This window comes from Sciurus carolinensis, chromosome 1 (assembly GCF_902686445.1).
Source record: "Sciurus carolinensis chromosome 1, mSciCar1.2, whole genome shotgun sequence".
NCBI lineage: Eukaryota > Metazoa > Chordata > Mammalia > Rodentia > Sciuridae > Sciurus > Sciurus carolinensis.
In genome coordinates, this window is record NC_062213.1 from 2,057,209 (window position 1) to 2,076,494 (window position 19,286).

General features: G+C 43.2%; 1 protein-coding gene across 1 annotated transcript; it reads left to right on the forward strand.

The window, feature by feature from the left end:
• Positions 1–212: 212 nt before the first annotated feature.
• Gml (glycosylphosphatidylinositol anchored molecule like) lies at positions 213–17,321 on the forward strand. Its single transcript, XM_047566741.1, has 3 exons — positions 213–306; positions 878–985; positions 17,026–17,321. The coding sequence occupies exons 1-3, from the start codon at positions 213–215 to the stop codon at positions 17,319–17,321; spliced, it is 498 nt and encodes a 165-aa protein (XP_047422697.1).
• Positions 17,322–19,286: the final 1,965 nt, after the last annotated feature.

Consider the following 19,286-nt stretch of genomic DNA (forward strand, 5'->3'; position numbering starts at 1 on the left):
TTTCAAATATTTTGCTTCTCCTGGTTTAGGAATATCCATTGGATTCTTCTGCTGGGTTCCAGTTCTCTGGGGTGGAGGGCGAGTGAGGGGGCGGGAGAGGGGAGACTCCTTTGGTGGTTGATGCCGGGAGCACGAAGCGGAGCAAGGAGCCGGTTCCTGGCTGACTGGCTGTGGGTCTCCTCACATTCAGGTCCAAGCTTCTGCCCGACACGATGCCCTTGTTCCTGCTGCTCATCGTGGGGCTCCCACTTGTGGAATCCAATGTGACCAGTGCGACCAATGTGACCAAAGCTGTTCCAGCTCTGTGTAGGTATCATCTCTTCTGAGGCATGGAGGGCACTGAATTCTAGAGTTGACCAGGGTCCCAGGAAGGCGTGGCAGGGCTTTGGCCCTCTGAGCTAGCTGTGCTGGGTTTCGTCAGTGTCATGGGAGGAGGGGGGCTCGAGTGCAAACTGGGCCGTGTTAGTGTGCAAGGAGAGAGAGAGGAGGAAGGATGGCTTCCCTCGGAGAGCAGCTCACCAGGAGACCTGAGGGGCAGCTTGGAGGTGGCACTTCCCCGTCAGGGACAGCAAGAGAGGCAGTGTCCAGGGAAATCCAGCAACATACGTACGGGCCCCTAGGGGTGGGCCTCCTCTGCAGAGCTCAGTGGTCCCCCAGTGTCTGCCTGAGAAGAGGGAAAGCTGCTAGGTGGGCCTGGCTTCCCTCCTGGGAGCAGGTCCTGGCCACACTGGGACTGCACTGAGGACCAAGCTGTGCAGGCTTGGGAAGTCCTTGGGAGGAGAGAGCAGGGCCAGGTACCGCAGGAGGGAGGAGCGGGATGGTCGTGGGTGGAAGGACGTGTTGGAGCAGAAGCCGATGCCTGCTTTTCCTCTCTCAGGGACCTTCAATGTGAACTGCCATGAGTGTGTGGCCGAAAACACGTTTGATTGTTCGCGAGTCAGGACGTGCCCGTACCATGTCCGCCGCTGTATGACTGTAGCCGCGCGTAAGTATCTCTCTGCACTTTGGATGCCCGTGGTTAATGGGCTGCCTGGGCAGTTTAGGGACTGGGGTCTGTCTGGCTCTCTCTGCACCTGGCCTATGTCCTTCGCCTGGAATCTCCTGTCCTGAGGACTTATTCCCAGGTCTTGCCACGCCTCATGGTAGGGCACCGTGCACCGGCTTGTGGAGAATGGAGCAGGAGTCCACTCTGCAGCGTCTTCAAGGACGGAACGTTGCTGGACCCCAAGGTCTCTGACCCTTGGGTCTCCCTGCTCATGTGTGTCCCTCTATTCCACAGTGTGGCCTGGGTGATTGTCACTTGAATTCTGGTCATGTGTTGGGGTTGGGGGTTCCAGCGAGCCACGACCAAGCAGCAAATGTGCCTGGACCCCTTGGGGCCATGCCTGTCACAGAGTCACACACAGATGCTGAGAGGAGGTGTGGCGTCACAGCAAAGCCTGACCCCCGACGTGCTCTCACCTCTTCTTTGGTGGCCTCTAGTGCTCTGAGACAGGTGTGCCTCTCCCGAGGGCTCAAGTGGTCAGAGGACCAGTGACCCATCCGGTGGCGGGGAGGGACGGTCTCTGTGGGTTGTGACAGGCAGCTGGAGGCCTTATGTGAGGCCCTGTCCAGGACCCTGCCTCTGGTCACTGTCTTCCCCCACCTGAGTTGTTTCTGCAGCTCCAGGTGCCTTTCTGTTTTCCGAGCTCGATGCAAAGACCTTCTGACCGCCTCTTCTTCACTGCACCAAGTGCCATTTCCCTGTGGTGATTGGGACAGCAGGAGGTGGAGAATCTGGCTTTGTCACTGTGGTGGGCCACTGATGGGGGACCTTGACAGGTTATGTTGTTGTCATGGTTTTGATGTGAGGTGTCCCCCAAGAGCTCACGTGTGAGATGATGCAAGAAGGTTCAGAGCAGAAATGATTGGATTATGAGAGTCTGAGCCCAGTCTGTGAGTTAATCCCCCGATGGGATGAACTGGAGTGGGAGGATGTGGCTGGAGAAGTGGGAGTTGGCATGACTGTGGGGTATGTATTTGTGTCTGGCAAGTGGAGACCTCGCTCTCTGCTTCCTGATCATCATGTGAGCTGCTTCCCTCTGCTGCACTCTTCCTCCATGATGTTCAGCCTCGCCTTGATCCCCAAGGATCGGAGCCGGCCTTCTGGGGACTGGGACCTCTGAAACCGTGAGCCCTCGAGTAAACTCTTCCTCCTCTACAGTTGTGCTGGTTGGGTGTTTCAGTCACAGCGATGAAATAACTGACTGAAACTACTGCTGGCGAGTGAGACTGGCAGATGCTTTTCTGAGAATCTGCATCCCTGTGTGGCTCTGTTGCAGCTGGCAAAGGGAGACACTTGGGTGGCATTTGTACTCTGGGCAGGCATGGTGGCCTTCTACAGTGCTCGACCTTGTTGTTTCAGTCAACTTCCATCACTGTGACCTATACCTCACATAGTCCTAAGAAGGCAGTTTATTTTGGCTCACAGGTTTATAGGTTTCAGTTCATGACTGCTTGAGCCTGGGGCTGAACATCATGGGGGCATGTGCAGGGCCTAAACTACTCACCTCATTGCAGGAAGCCCATGTGCGCGCCCCCCCCCCCCACACGCACACATAAAATGTAAAACCAACCACCAGAACAATAGAACAAAAACCCAAACACCAGGAGAGGGGAATGGGGTTGTCCCTCCGTGACCTGAGGAACTTGCAGTGGGCCCCGCCTCTGAAAGATTCCCCAGCTGATCCATAGCAGCACCTGGGGAACAAGCCTTTACCACGTGGACCTTTGGGAGCTACCTCCGTTCCACACTAGAGCAGCAGTGGACTCCAGCCTGTCTTCTCCTCTCCCATCCTCCTCCCATCCTCCTCCCAACCTATCCCACCTTCACCTTTGCTGGGTCTTTACACCAGCAGCTGCATGGCTCCTGAACGGCATGTTCTGAGGGCCCCGATGAAGCAGTTTACACCTCTCTGCAAGAGACCTCTTGGTATGGGCTTGATGGGGAGGACAGAGGCGCGAGGCTTTTGCTCTTTTCCTGGGAAGCCTGACTTTCCCACCCGCCTCGGTGCCAGGTGGCTTGGCTCTGAGCTTCAGTCCTAGCTCACCTCCTGCCACTCAACAGCTCTGTCTGACATCTTCTCCCATGCTTGTTTAGGGGTTTCCCTTACCCGAGGGAGCCCGATGGACACTAGGACACAGAATCTATGCGAGTGCTGGGGGAGATGTGGAACTGCCCCCAGTGCTTGGGCGCCTGCCGTCAGGATGCTTGTTGATTTCAGGGGCTGTGTGGGATGAAAAGCAAAAGACACCATATGGGAAAATTTGAATCTTCCCGCAGACTGAGCTTCCACCCACAGCCGAAATCACTGAGATACCTTTGAAGGGACAGACACATAGGTGAAGGGAACAGAGGAGAGAACCCAGAAACAGCCCCATGCCAATATGCCCGACAGATTTTTGACAAAGGCGCAGAATCCATTGGTAGGGGCAAGGCTTCTGTAGCCTAAGGGCACCTTGACCTAAAACCTTACATGAAATGTAACCCCAAATGAACCATGGGCTTCAGTGCAAAGGCCAACGTCAAAACGTTCAGAGAGAAACTCTCCAGTATCTCGTGTGAGGCGGAGTTTCTAAACTTGCTACCAAAGTGTGACCTTTGGAAAGCCACCGTGGGGACACTGGCCCAAAACCAGTGAATTTTTTTACCATATTACTTATTTTTAAATGATGCCTTATTGTTATCCTTAACAGTGCAGTTCATTTTTGCATATTTGTACATGCATAGAATGTTCTAATTTTGTCCGTTCCGTTCCCCAGAACACCCCCTTTCCCTCCTTCTCACTCTCTGCCGATCCACTTTTTCTACTCTCCCCATCAAACTTCGACTTTCATGAGATCCCTTCTCATTTTTTTCCCCTTTATTCTCCCTGTCTTCCACGAATGGGAGAAAACATATGACCCCGAACTTCTGAGTTTGGCTTATTTCCCATAATACTCTCAAGTTCCATCCGTTTTCCTGCAAATGATATAATTTCATTTTTCTTTATGGCCGCATAAATCTCCATTGTGTTTAGAAACACCACATTTTCTTCGTCATTCATCCATTTGCGGACACCGGGACTGTCCCTAGTTCGGCTGTTGTGTGAATTGTGCTGCTGTAAACGTGGGCTTGCATGTGTCACCACAGTATGCTGACTTCAGTGCTTTAGAACACATACCAAGGAGTGCTACAGCTGCGTTGTGTGGGGTTTCCATCCCTTGTCTTTTAAAGACCTCCATACTGATTTCCATCGTAGTTCTACTGATTTACTGTCCCACCAACCAAAAGTATTCCCTTTTTCTCCACATCCTCTCCAGCACTCTTATTGTTTGTGTTCTTGATGACTTCCATTCTGACTGCAGTGAGCTGGAGTCTCAGTGTGGTTTTGATTTGCATGTGCCCAGTTGCTAGAGGTGTTGAGCATTTTTCCTGTATTTGTTGGCCTTTTGTGTTTCTTCTTTTGAGAAGTGTCTCTTTCGTTCATTTCCCCACTCATTGCTTCGGTTGTTTTTCTCTTATGTGAGTTCTTTACATATTCTAGTCAGAAGAATAGCCCACCAAGATTTTCCTCCCGTTCTGTAGGTTCTCTCTTCATGCTGTAGTTCCCTTGCTGTGCAAAAGCTTTTGAATTTGATGCCATCCCATGTATTAGTTCTCGGTATTCTTTCAAGCGTTAGGTGTCTGCTTGAGGAAGTCTGAGCCTGCACCTACCCAGGTCTGTTGAGCCTACGTTCTCTTCTAGGAGGTGCATGGTTTTGGTCTGATTCCTAGGTCTTTGATCCACTTTGAGTTGACTTCTGTGCAGGGTGAGCACTGGGGATCCAGTCTCATTCTTCTGCATGTGGATGACCAGTTTCACAGCACCATTTGTTAAGAAGGTGTCTTTTCTCCAGTCTGTTTGGGCACATGTGGAGGGTCAGATGGTGGTATCTGGGTGGGTTCGCCTGTGTCTTCTACTGTGTTCCTTTGGTCTGTGTGTCTGCTTTTATGCCAGTACCCTGCTGTGCTGTTACTGTAGCTCTTTACTATAATTGGAAGTCAGATGTTTTGATGCCTCTAGCATGACTCTTATTGCTCTGAATTGCTTTGGTTACTCTGTGTCTTTTATTCTTCCGAAGGAATTTTAGGACTTCTTTCCCCCTAGTTCTGTGAAGAATGTCATAGGTATTTTGAAGGGAATCGCTCTGAATCTGTAGGATGCTGTCAATAATATGACATTTTAACAATATTAGTTCTGCCTATTTATGAACATGCAGGTCTTTCCAACTTCTGAAATTTTATTCAGTTTCTTTGTCCAGTGTTCCATATTTTCATTGTAGAGTTCTTTCACCTCTTTGGTTAGGTTTATTTCTAGGTATTTTTTTTTTTTTTTTTTTTTTTGGGTGCTGGGGATCGAACCCAGGGCCTTGTGCTTACAAGGCAAGCACTCTACCGACTGAGCTATCTCCCCAGCCCCTATTTCTAGGTATTTAAATTGGTGACTACTGCTGCTGGAATTGTTTTCCTGATCTTTTTCTCAGTGGGCTCATGATTGGGTTTTAGAAAAGCTGCTAATTCTTTTAACTTCTGCTCTCTGTTTCAAATTAAATATCATTATTAATTTTTGTATGGATTCGTTTTAGTTATATAGCATTAGGATACTTAATCATAAACACAGGGAATCTAATTTGCTTTAATTCAGCCTCAGCACTTCCCCCCCTCAGACTCCCCCGCCTGCTCCCCCGATTTTTGTATGTTGGTTTTGTATGGTGCTTCTTTGCTGGATTGATCAGCTCTAGATGTCTTCTGGTGGAGAATTTTGGGACTTCCAAATATAGAATCATGACATCAGCAAACAGAGATAATTTGACTTCTTCTTTTCCTACTCGGGTCCCTTGACTTTCCTTCTCTTGTTGATAGCTCTGGCTGAGGTTTCAAGGACTGTGTTGCATAGGAATGGTGAGAGTGGATGTTCTTGTCTTGTTCCTGATTTTATAGGAAATGCCTTTTTCTTTAAAATACATGTGCTGAATTTTGTTAAAGTCTTTTCTGCATCCTTTGAAATGATCCTGTGATTTTTGTCTTTAATCTATTCAGAGGATTAATTACATTTATTAATTTGCATATGTGGAGCCAACCTTTGATTGCTGGGGTGAAACTAACTTGATCATGGAGGTTTCTTCTTCTTCTTCTGTCAGTTAGAGCTTTATGGTTACACAGAGTAGTTGGATTCATCCTGACAAACTCATACATGCATGGAAATTGATTTCAGTTCATGATCATCTGTTTACCCTCCCATCCTCTGTTTCTTCCTCTATTCTACTAGACTCCCTTTTGCTTGTCTATTAATTTGTATTTGACTCTTTCTGTAATCTTATTATTTCCTCGCCCCTTTTTAAATTTTACTCTAGCTTCCACTTATGAGAGAAGATAACGACCTTTGAGATTCTGAGTTTGGCTCATTTCATTTAGCGTGATATTCTCCATTTCCACCGATTTGCCAGCAGATGCCATAAATTCTTTCTTCTTAATGACTCAGTAGAACTCCATTTTTTTTTTTTGTGTGTGTGTGTGTGTGTGAGTGAGACACAATTTCTTATTCCATTCATCTATTGACAGGCATCACAAATTTCGCTGTTGTGAATTTGCTGCTATCAACATTGATGTGGCTGTGTCACTGTAGTGTGCCAATTTTAGATCTTTTGGGAGAATACCCAGGAGGGGGATAGCTGGGTCCTCTGGTGGTTCCACCTTTAGTTTTTTGAGGAATCTTCAAACCGCTTTCCAGAGTGTTTGTACTAGTCTGCAATCCACCAACAGTGTGCACGTGTTCCTTTCTCCTCACAACCTAGCCAGCATTTACTGTTGTTCGTACTGTTGTTTACTGCTTACTGGCCATTCTGACTGGAGTGAGATGGAATCTTAATGCAGTTTTGATTTTCATTTCCCTGGTTGCTAGAGATGCTGAACATTTTTTCATGTGTTTATTGGCCTTTTGTGTTTCGTCTATGGAGAAGTTTCCGTTGCGTTCTTTTGCCCATTCTTTGATTGGGTTATTTGTTTTCATGGTGCTCAGGTTTTGTAGTTCTTTGTATATTCTGTATATTAATCCCTTACCAGAGGAGTAGCTGGCCAAGAGTTCCTCCCTTTCCATAGGCACTCTCTTCACGCTCTTAATTGTTTCCTTAGTTGTGCAGAAGGCTTTTAGTTTAGGCCATTCCACTTATTGGTTGTTGGCTTTATTTCCTGTGCTCTGGGGGTCTTGCTTAAGAAGTCTGTGCCAGCACTGATGTGTTAGAGTGTTGACCCTGTGGTTTCCTCTAGCACTTGTAAGGTTTCTGGTCTAATTCCTAAGTCTTTGACCCTTTTCCATTTGAGTTTTGTGTAGGTTGAAAGCGAGAACTTTACCCTTATTTTCTACATTTAGCTATCCAGTTTTCCTAGACTGTCTTTTCTCCATGCCATGCTTTGGGCACCTTCCTCAAATTTTACCAGATGGATAGGTTTGCCCTGCACTTCTGTAGTACAGTTTCAGATCAAGCATTGTGAGGCCTCCTGCTTCACTTTTCTTGCTTAGTGTTGCTCTGTCTATTCTGGGTCTCTTATTCTTCCTCCTGAATTTAAGAATTGTTTGTGCTCATTCTGAAAAGAATGCATTGTGACAGGAATCGCCCTGAATCTCTGTATTGCTTTTGGTAGTAGTGGCCATTGTGACAATATTAATTCTGCCCATCGAAGAACGTGGGCTGTCCTTCCATCTTCTAGGTCATTTTCAATTTCTTTCTTCAGTGTTCTCTAATGTTGATTGTAGATCTCTTTTACCTCCTTGGTTAGAGTAATTCCCCCAAGAGGTTTTTTGTTGTTTTTTTTTAACTTATTGTGAATGGGGTAGTTTTCCTGATTTCTGCCTCATCTGAATCATTGTTGGAGTATAGGAAAGCTATTGATTTGTGGGTGTTGATCTTCTGTCCTGCTACTTTGCGGAATTCATTTCTAGATGTCGAAATACTAGCTCTAGAGGTCTTCTGGTGGTTTTTTGGATCTTCTACAGATAGGATCATATCATCAGTTACAGAATTTGATTTCTTCTTTCCTATTTTCCTCCCATCGATGCATTCCTTTTCTTGCCTGATGCTCTGGCTAACGCTTTAAGGACTATTTTTAATAGGAGTGGTAGGAGTGGACAACCCTGCCTTATTCCTGAATTTAGTGGAAATGATTTTGGTTTTTCTGCATTTAGTATGATTTTGGCTTTGGGTTTGTTATAAATGACCCTTACAATGTTGAGGTAAGTTCTTTTCATCTCTAGTTTCTCCAGCATTTTTTAACATGAACGGGTGTTGGATCGTATCAAAGGCCTTTTCTGCATCTATTGAGATGATCATGTGATTTTTGTTCTTCATTCTGTCTGATGAATCACATTATTGTTTTGCATATGTTGAACCAACCTTGCATTCCTGGAGTGAAACCCACTTCCATCATGGTGTATTAGCTTCTTGATGTGCTTTTGCTAGTATTTTATTTAGGGTTTTTGCGTCTGTGTTCGTCAGGGATATTGGTCGATAGTTTGATTTCCTTGATGTGTCTTTGTCTGATTTTGGTATCAGGGTTATCCTAGCTTCATGAAAAGCATTTGGGAATGTTCTGTCTCATTCAGTTTCCTGGAGTAATTTGAGAAAGACCGGTGCTAGTTCTTGTGTAAAGATCTGGTAGAACTCAGCGGAGAAACCATCAGGTCCTGGGCTTTCCTTTTCTGGAAGCCTTTTAATTGCTGTTTCAATCTCAGTACTTGACATTGGTCTATCTAGGATTTGTATGTCTTCTGGGTCAATGTGGGCAGGTCATTTGTGTTTACAAATACGTCCATGTCTTTGAGATTTTCCAGTTTATGGAAGTCTCAATTTTCAAATTAGGATGTGGTAATCCTCTGGTCTCTGGTGCTACCTTCTTTTTCCTCTCTCATCTTGTTGATTTGCTGCTTCTCACTTTTTCTTTTGGTTAGTTTGGTTTAGGGTTTGCCAGTTTTATCTTTTCAAAGAACTAACTCTTCTTTAGATTGATCCAGTGTATTTTCTTCTTCTCAGTTTCATTGATATTGTGTTTGATCTTACTTTTTACCTGTCTTCTGCTGGTTTGGGGGTTAGTTTGCTCTTCTTTTTCTAAGGCCTTGAGGTGGGGCGTGATCTTATTTATTTCGGGAGGGTCTGTCTAATTTTTTAATGGGGTCTCTCTAAATTTTTAATTTATAGCACTCATTTCTATAAATTTGCATCTTAGAACTGCTTTCATACTGTCCCAGAAATTTTGCTATGTTGTGCCTTTGTTCTCATTTGTTTCTAAGATTTTCTTGATTTCTTTTGTCATTTCCTCTTTGGTCCATTCTTCATTTAAGAGAGTATTGTTCAATCTGCATGAGTTTATGTGGTTTCTGTTTTTCTTGCTGTTGATTCCTGCTTTCATTCCATTATGATATGATAGGATACATGGGATTATACCATGTTTTATATTTGGTAAGATTTGCTTTATGGGTTAGAATATGCTGTGTTTTGGAAAAAGTTGCATGCAGAGCTGAGAAAAGTTAAATTCAGCTGTTTCGGGGCAGAATATTCTGTAGATGTCCTTTAGGTCCATTTGATTCATAGCACTATTTAGGTTGGAGATATCTTTGTTGATGTTTTGTTTTGATGACCTGTCTCTTGATAATAAGGGTTTATTGAAATCCCCCAGTATTTTTGTGTTGGGGTCTATGTGGAATTTAATCTCATGAAGTACTTTTCCATGTATGGGGTGCATTGACATTTGGGGGCATAAATGTTTACTCTGGTTATATCTTCTTGTTGGATTGTTCCCTTTACTAGGATGTAATGTCCTTTGTCTCTTCTGATTAATTTATTTTTGTACTGGGATTTGAACCCAGGGGCACTTAACCACTGAGCCACATCTGCAACCGTTTTTTATATTTTGTTTTGAGACAAGGTCTTGCTGAGTTGCTTAGGGCCTCACTAAGGTGCTGAAGCTGACTTTGAACTTGCAATCCTCCTGCCTCAGCCTCCCAAGTCTCTGGGATAACAGTCATGTGCCACCATGCCCTGCTTCTTCTGATTAATTTTTGCTTGATAGCTACTTTTCAGATTTGAGAATAGGTATTCCTGTTTGTCTTCTTAGACCAGATGCCTGGGATATTTTTTTGCCATCCTTTTACCTTCTGCCTGTGGATGTCTTTGCCTATAAGATGGGTCTCTTATAAACAGCACATAGTTGGATTTTGTTTTTTGATCCCTTCTGCTCATCTGGATCTGTGTCTTTTAACTGGGGAGTTGAGACCATTGACGTTCAGCGTTAGTATGGATATGTTTGAGTTTTACCGCCATTCTGGTTTTTTGCTCTTATTTTATCCTGTCTTAATTCTCACTTAGTGGATCATTCTTCTGTTGATCTTCCCTTGTTTGTGGGCTTTGGGAATTGTTTTTTCATTCCTCTGTGTGAAATTTATCTTTGAGTATTCTTGTAGTGCTGGTTTGGTGTTCATGAATTCTTTTAGTTTATTCTTGTCGTGGAAGGTTTTTCTTTCCCCCCTAGAATTTGAAACTGAGTTTTGCTGGGTATAGTAACCTTGGATGACAGTTGTTTCCATTTAGGGTTTGGAATATCTCATTCCAGGCCCTCCTTGCTATTAGGGTCTGAGCAGAGAAATCCAAAGTGAACCTTATTGCTTTGCCTCTAAATATGACCTGTTGTTTCTCTCTTGTGGCGTTTAATATTCTTTCCTTGTTTTCTGAGTTAGGCATTTTGATTATGATATGTCTCAGCAAGCCTCTCATTTGGCTAGTTCTCTTTGGGGTCCTGTAAGTCTCGTATGTGGATATCTATCTCATTTCTGATACGGGAGAAGTTTTCTGTAACTGTCTCATTAAAAATGTTCTTTATGCCTTTAGTTTGGATCTCCACTTTCTTTCTGTCCCAATGATTCTCCGGTTTGTTCTTTTAGAGTTGTCCTAGAGCTCTCGTACACTATGTTCCTGCTCTGTAACTTTTCTCCTTACTGCCTTCTGTGTATTCAAGATCATCTCGCCTAAAAATCGTCACTGCCCAGAGTTCTGTCTTCAAGGGCTGAGGTTCTGTTTTCTACACCATCTAGTCTGTTATTGATACCTTCATGTGAGTTTGTCATTTGATTGATCTTGTCTTTCGTTTCTAGGCATTCTGCTTGGTTTCCTTTCACTATTTCTATTTCTTTATTAAAATGGTCTTTCATCTCCTGCAATCACTCTCTTAATTCCTTCCTTAGATCTTCTTTTAGTTTGTTGAACATTTTGTTCATTAATTTATTATCATGTTTTCCTGGGTTTTTGTCCCTCTCACTCCCAGTGGATTCCTTAGTTAGGGGTTTGTGGGTTGGGGGTGGATTTTTCTTTTTGCCTGTTGTCTCATGTTTCAGAGGTGTTGGTCTTGTGCCTCAACTGAAGTGGTTTCTTCTACTTTCTTTTTTTAGGGCACAGCCTCCAGTTGCTAAAGGGTCCTAGGGTGATCTGGATTGAGATCTCCTTAGTTGTGGTGTCCACAGCCGTTGGGTTATTTCACTCTTTTTCTCTTAGAGCAATGATGTCTGTAGGGGGACCTGAGGGCCGACCCTTAGCTGTTTCCACTTGGGGCTCTCTCATAAGTTTGAGTTTTTGTCTATTCTGTTCTTTGTATTGAAGTCTAGCTGAAGATTGAGTGTCATTAATTTGTATGTGGAGCATGGTACACTGTCTTTGGGTTGAGTTTAGTTGAGCAGCAGAGTTTCTACCCTGTGAACTTGTAGTGTCCCTGTAGGTTTCTAGTACCTCACAGAATAGGGGGAAGTAAATAATAGCAACAACTAATGCAAACAGTATAGAGGATTAAACTAAATACTTGGCTCTTGCTACAACATCTACAATGTTAATTGCCATACACACACACACACAGACAAACACAAAACCCAGAAATGGTAGGGTTGCTATTGCTATCAACAAAAACAATAAGTAACTGTGTTATATTTGGCCTTAAATCAAACAACAGGTTTCATGTAGGGCGTCCACAGCAATAATAATTGCATCCACATTAATGGACGGAAGTAGTTGTTATATAAACCAATTAGTGGTAAAAGATGGTAAGATACAGTTAATTAAGAAAAAGAAAATTTTATAGGAAGGTAGAAAAGAGTTTGCAATTTCAATAGGTGAACAGAGAGAATGCAGAAGAAATATAGGATGTTATGGTTCTAGGAAAGGAGAAAAAATAGAAGTAAAAAATTAAAGGAAGAGTGAAAGAGCAATAGAATTTGGCTTATAGCAGAAGAAAAGAGAGAAAGAGAAACAATACAAATGAAAAAAGAGAGAAAAAAAAAAGAGAAAGAGTAACATACAAATGAAAAGCAATACAAAACAAAACCAAAATATACTGAGCAAAACCCCAAAACTTCAAAAGACAAGGCAAGGAAAAAGAGTTACATTTTAAACATGCTACAAATGAGACAAAAAAAATCCCCCAAATATGTCTATGTATCTAAGTTCATGAACCAATTAACGCACACACACACACACACACACACACACAGGGGAAGAAAGAGAGTCATAATGAAAAATTAAGGAATTTTTTTTGAGGAATTTTGAGGTGGTCAAAATAGTCAATGAGAATATAAGTTCACTCAATCTTTTATAAGGAATTCATACCTATGGTAATAAACCCACTCTCACAGTAACAGTATTAATCCACTAATGATGCAGTATCTTCATGGCCTAATCACCTCTTAATTTTACTGTAATGGAATTTAATTTTGTAACATACTTTTTGGGAGATACATTCAAACTACCATAGATATTAAATACCAAGTAATGAAGAATGATGACCTCTGAAATATGGGAAACAAATAAAGTGGACCCCTAATTGATTGCGTCAGCTTACTACCCTGATACTATTTCTGAGTTATGACTGGAAATTTCTGAGTTATGAATTTCCAGCCTACTGAACAGCCTAAGTTGAGAACATGGAGTACAGAACAGAAGGGTTTTCCATTAGTAGTAGGAAACATTTCTCTCAAGACTGAATGCTGATAGTAGGCATAAAAATGACCCTCCAAAGATATATTTGTGTTCATTCCCAAAATTTATGATTAGTTTAGCTTATATGCCAAAGTGTAGCTAATATTATAGATGGAATTAAGGTTAGCTTGAAATGGGGAGTTTGTCTTGGATTATTCAGTTGGACCTAACTATAAATGGAAGAAGCTCTGAGTGATGTGATATGAAAAGATCTTGACCTATTTGCTGGCTTTGAATTTGGAAAAAGAGGATAATGAACCAAGCCATGTAGGTAGCCCCTGGGAGCTAGAAATTAAGGAAATGGATTCTCTCCTAGAGCCTTCAGGAAAGAGAAACTTTTAATATTAACCCAGAGAGACCCATTTTGGAGTTAGGAACCAAAGAAATGTAAGATAATTTTTGTTGTTTTAAGCCGCTGAATTTGATGTAATTTGTCACAGTGGTCATAGAAAAACTAATGCAAAATCTAAATCTTAAAATGCCAAGTCATGGGGATCAAGTTACTTCAACATATCTGCATCCCAGAACAAAGCTCAAACATATGTACAGAAAAAAAAAAATACCTAGCACCGAGAAAGATAAAATTTACCATGTCTGATATCTAATAAAAAATGAAGCGTTCAAAAAATAGGAAAATTAAGCCATAATGAGAAAAAATAATTGAAATTAACTCAAAACTTACAGAGAATAAACACAGCAGACAATGGATATTGAAAGATATAATTTTTGTACATATTTGGAAAGATTAACTAAACTATATGTCCACACATGTACATATTTATATCACTTGAGCTTCAAGAGATTAGAACTATATAAATCACGAGAGGAAAAATACTCAGATAAATGTTAGACATTGCTGTTGGATATGGAAAATTAAAGACCCCAAAATAGTGAGGCCTGAAAAAGGGAGTGAAAAAGAAATCCATACATTAATAGCATTGATCCTTTCCCAGTACAGTCCTGCCCGATGACAGAACAATCCCACAGAAAGGAAACCAAAGCATTGATCCTTCCCCAGATAAATCCTTTCCCAGTGGCAGTACAATGGGACCCTGAAGGGAAAGAGAAAATTACTGAACATTAACCCCAGACCCTCCATTCTTCTTCAAGTAAAAATACTGCCCAGTAAAAATAAATTTTCAAATTCTCACAAAACTGTTTCCTGAGTGCTCAAACTGCTGACTCCAGACCTCCTCCCATTTCACCCAGTAAGACAGACCCCAAATTTCTGAATGCCCAAGCAGACATGCTTATTACTTAAGTCACCTCTCAGTATAACCTTTATAAACCTAGCCTTCTCCTTTATTCAGTGGCGTGGCCCATTTTCCACCAGGAGAGTGGATCCAGTGGTGTCACCCCATTCCCACCCCTCATCCAGTCCTGCATGAGACTTCATTCCTGAATAAAGAGCTGATCTGTGAAAAAAAAAAAAAAAAGAATATATATAAGTTCACTATTTGGGCCCAATTGTCTTTTCTTTCCTTCTTCTTGAGGTATGTACTAAGCTTGAGATTAGGGCCAACAGTTTTTAAACCCTCCCTGTTTTTGGTTGCAAGCCAGGTTGCCAGTTGGAGTTCAGAAATTCTCAGCTTTCCTTCTCACCAGTATGAGGTAGGATGGGGTGGGAAGTACTGTCATCTGGAGTTATGTCTGCACAGGTCAGACAAGTCTCCCTCCACTCCCAGGGAGGGTGTGCTGCAGAGTTCTGAGTGGAGTTCCCCTTGGTGGGGCTTAGGTCTAATCAAGCCTCAGGGGCTTGTTGGGATGACTGCCCTGGAGAGATTAGATCAACACACCTCTAGGGCCCACAGTTGCTGATGTTTGTTGGGAGTTCGGATTCCAGGTGTCTCCCCAGGGTTCCACTAGTGGGGCAGAGGAGCAAATCTTTCACTCCCTCTGCTGCCCATGAACACAGCTATTCCAGGCTTTCCCAGCTTAGTCCCTGAGCATGTTCACACCCATCCATTCAAATTTCTCATCCGTTTCAGCTGGTCCTAGAGCCACCAGACTCAAAGTGGGAAGCAGGCCGGGCTCCTCTCGCTTTTCGGACTTCGTCTCCCTGGTGAAATACTCTCTGTGCCTGTTGTGCTCTTGTTCTGCTAGGTGCAGCCTAGGACACGCAGCAGAAGCTGTCAGGATCCTGTAGCCTTCTTTCTCCAGCTCTCTTGGCTCCTGCGGCAGTAGCTAGAAGATGACTCCTGCCTCAGCTGTCCGTGGCCTGTTGGAAACACAGGGTACTTTTCATGCACCAGTGTATAGTGCAGCTCCTGGATTAGCTAAGGGCAGTCTGCTTTTCTGATCTCAAGATTTTCCATGCTAAATCTGTCTGCTGTGTTTCTCTGCATTCTCACTCCCTCTGTGCTGAATCGGCGCTGCTGACACAACCAGCTTGGCTCCAATGTAGTCTCTTTTCTTTGTTTAATATACACAGATTTCTGAGTCTCTAAGACACTCTGACTGTCCATTATTGAGTTGTAGTGAGATCCCTCTTTCACCTGCCTCACAGAGAAGTCATATTCCTGCTGGTTGGATCCTGGATTGCAGCGCAACAAGGAATACAGCCTTCCTCTAGCCTGCCATCTTTTCTCTCAGATCATTGTGGTTTTGAATGAAGATTGGAAATATTTTAATGAGGATTTTTCCTTCCAGGTTGATCAGGGATATTTTTCTTTAGTTTTCTTTCTTTGAATTGCCCTTATCCAATTTTTCAATTGGGGATTCTTGAAGGAGATCTCAGGTGGAGCTTGGATCAGGTAGCTCTGGTTGGCCTAGGTGACAACATTAATTGGGGGGTGGGTAGTGCAGGGAAGAGCTTGTCCTAGAGGGGTCAACTACAGGAAATCAGAGAAAAGACAGATAAACATAGGCTGTCCTGTTAACAGTTGAGAGGTTGTTACCCTCTAGGGGTGATGGGTTCATTGTCTCCCTTCAGTGAAGAATTGAAGAACAGGACACGAGATGGCAAGCAAGCAGCAGGTTTATTGCAAAAGTGATGGTAACAGAGAGAGGAGGGGCTCTGGAGCTCGAAGTACAGTGGGGGAGTTTTGACTTGTTCTTTTTATGGTCTCTGGAATTTCCCCCTCTTATTTTATTTTATTTTTTTGGGAGTGGGGAGGGTACCAGGGATTGAACTCAGGGCCACTCAACCACTGAGCCACATCCCCAGCCCTATTTTGTATTTTGTTTAGAGAAAGGGTCTTATTGAGTTGCTTAGCACCTCACTTGGACTGGGTCTGGCTTTGAACTCTCCATCCCCTTCCTTAGTCTCCTAAGCTGCTGGGATTTCAGGCATGTGCCACCAAGCCCAGCTTCTCCCTCTTCTTATCCCATGTTCAAGCTTTTCTCATTATTCATTGGTGCCTCTTATGTCTATACATTTGTTCTAGTTTTTTATTGGCTCCCCCACTTAGGAGCATAAGTATGGAAGTATCTTGTCTGATTGGGTCCCCCACTTGCATCTCCAAGCACTTTCATCAAGCAGGAAGTTGACCTCATTGGAAGACCCTCTCTCCATGCTCCTTTAGTCTGGCCCTGCCCTGACTTCCTCACTTGTCATCTTGCCCTGGCTGCCTATGCCCTTCTACATCTCCCTCAAGGTCACCAGGACATAACTAGATTTCTGGTCTCCGCGTAATTTCTAAGAGCTCTAGAACACTGAAGACAAAAAATGAGCAGAACGTTTCATTTGTGTATCTACATAACCAAGTACCAAGATGCCATTTCGAGGGCCAGTGGCAGACACAAAGATGGCAGCATGGACAGAAAAATATATTTAGAGGAAGTTGTTCTCAAGTAATCAGACCCTCCTGTGTACTTGAACATTCTCTCCTGGTCACAAATTCTAGGCAATGTAGTGTTGGGACATTTGGAACTGTATGGAACTAGTCATGTTGAATGTGCTGTATTTACAGTCAGAACATGTGAAACCAATAATTTCCATCATCACTTTTGTTTCAGGTGTGAGCCCTCGTTTATTAATCGTTTACAAGAACTGTACTTGGAACTGCACGTTTGTATATGCTGCTGAACAGCCTCCTGAAACCCCAAGAAAAAGACCTCCCCGTAACCAATTCTATTTTGCTAATTGTTGTAATGGCATGAATTGCAACTCTGGAGGACCTACTAACATAGAGAGGGACATTTATCTTCCAGAGGCACTTGAGGAGGAAATATTACCTGAATCTGCATATTTGGGGGAACCAGAATTTTTCCTGATCTTTGCCTCCATCATCTTCAGTAATATAATGACTTGAGATGGCCTCTTGGAGGTCTGTGCATCTTTCCCTTTTACTTGAAGCAATGCTGCTCTTTTGTGGAGACTCCAATGTACCAGGCCTCCAGTTGGCCCAATCATGTCTTATTTTAAGAGCAAAATAAAGAAAAATGCTGTTGGTTGAAAACGTACCTGAACACTGGTTTCCCTGCGTGTACTCAGGTTCCATAGTGGAGCTACTGCTGGAGATCTGCCCTTTTCTTCCTCACAGCAAACTCAGGAATTCCTTTGTGGTTTCATTATGTGAGCTGCTTTTTCAAATCCTCTAGACATTTATTATGCTTCATAGCCTTAATGAGATATAATCACATACCATGCAACCCACCAATTTTATGTGTAGAATTGAGGAATGTTTTATACATTCACAGATATGCCAGTCATCACCACAGTCAATTTTGGAACACTTACATGATCTCAAAAATAAACCCCAGAACCTGGGCACGGTGGCACATGCCTGTAATCCCAGAGGCCTGGGAGGCCAAGGCAAGAGGATCATGAGTTCAAAGCCAGCCTCAGCAAAAGCAGGGTGCTAAGCAGCTCAGTGAAAGCCTGTCTCTAAATAAAATACAAAATAGGGCTGGGGATGTGGCTCATTGGTTGAGTACCCCTGAGTTCAATCCGCGATACTCACCCCCCCAAAAATAAATAAACCCCAGACCCATTACCCACCTAGGCCACCACTTGTGCCTATTCTCTATGGGTTTCCAGTTCTAGACATGTACTTGGAATGGAGTTATACAACATGTGACCTTTTGTAACTGACTTCTTCCAGTTAGCATGGTGTTGACCAGGTTCACCATATATAATGAATTGTGTTTCATTGGATGAATGCCACACATTTTGTGAATCCTTTCATCAGCTGATGGACACCTGGGGTTCTGCACCTCTTGACAAGTGGAGTGCTGCCATCAACAGCGTGAAAGCCTCCTGGGTAGGCCTTGTCACCTCACTTTGTGAATCTAGCCTTTGTGTTGGGTATGAAGTGTCATCTCGTTGTGGTTTCAATTTGCATTTCTCACATCACTAATGATGTTGAGCATCTTTTTAGGTGCTTGCTCTCCACTTGCCTATCCTCCTCAGAGGAATCCGGGGTGAACTCTTGGCTGTTTAACCATGGATTCTCTTCTTAACACCTACATTTAGGAGTAGTTACTCCATCCATGGTAGTGGTTCCTCACCAGGTATGTGATTTGCAAACACTGCCCTATTTTGTGGGTTGTCTTTTCAACTTACCTGAATGTCCTTTGAAGCCCAGATGTTTTCAGATTTTGTGAAGTGCATGTCATCTATTTTTTCTGTTGTTGCTCATATTCTTTGCCAAATGAAAGGTCCTGAAGGATCACATCTCTGTTCCCTGCTAAGGCCTTTACAGTGCCCACTTCTGATTAGATCTTTGGTCCATCATGAGTTAATTTTCGTATATGCCTGAGGTAAGATTCCCACAACATTCTTCTGCATGCAGTTCTACAATTGTCCCAACACCAGTTGTTGAAATCCTATTCTATTCCCATTGCCAGGTTTATGGTCTTGACACCTTTGTTCAAAGTTCATTGTTTGGAGTCCTCTGGACTCCTGGCTCTGTCTCCATACCACTCTCACAGCATCTTGATTATCATTGCTTTATAAAGGAAGTTTTGAAATCAGGAAATGTGAGTCTTCCTGCTTTGTTCTTTTTCAAGATTATGTTGGCAGTTTTGGGCCCCTTGCAATTCCATCTGTATTCTAGAACCAGCTTGCTGATTTCTATAAAGAAGCCCCCTGAAGTTTGGACAGGGGTTGTATTGAAGCTGCAGAAAGACTTGAGCATTGTCCATGAGGATGCTCCCCCATGTTGAGAGCTTCAGTTTGCTTCAACAAGGAGAGCAAATTCCATAGTCTTCTTGAGCCAAGTTTTGAACTTCCTTTGTTAAATTATTCCTGGATTTTTTTTTTTTTTTTTTTTTTG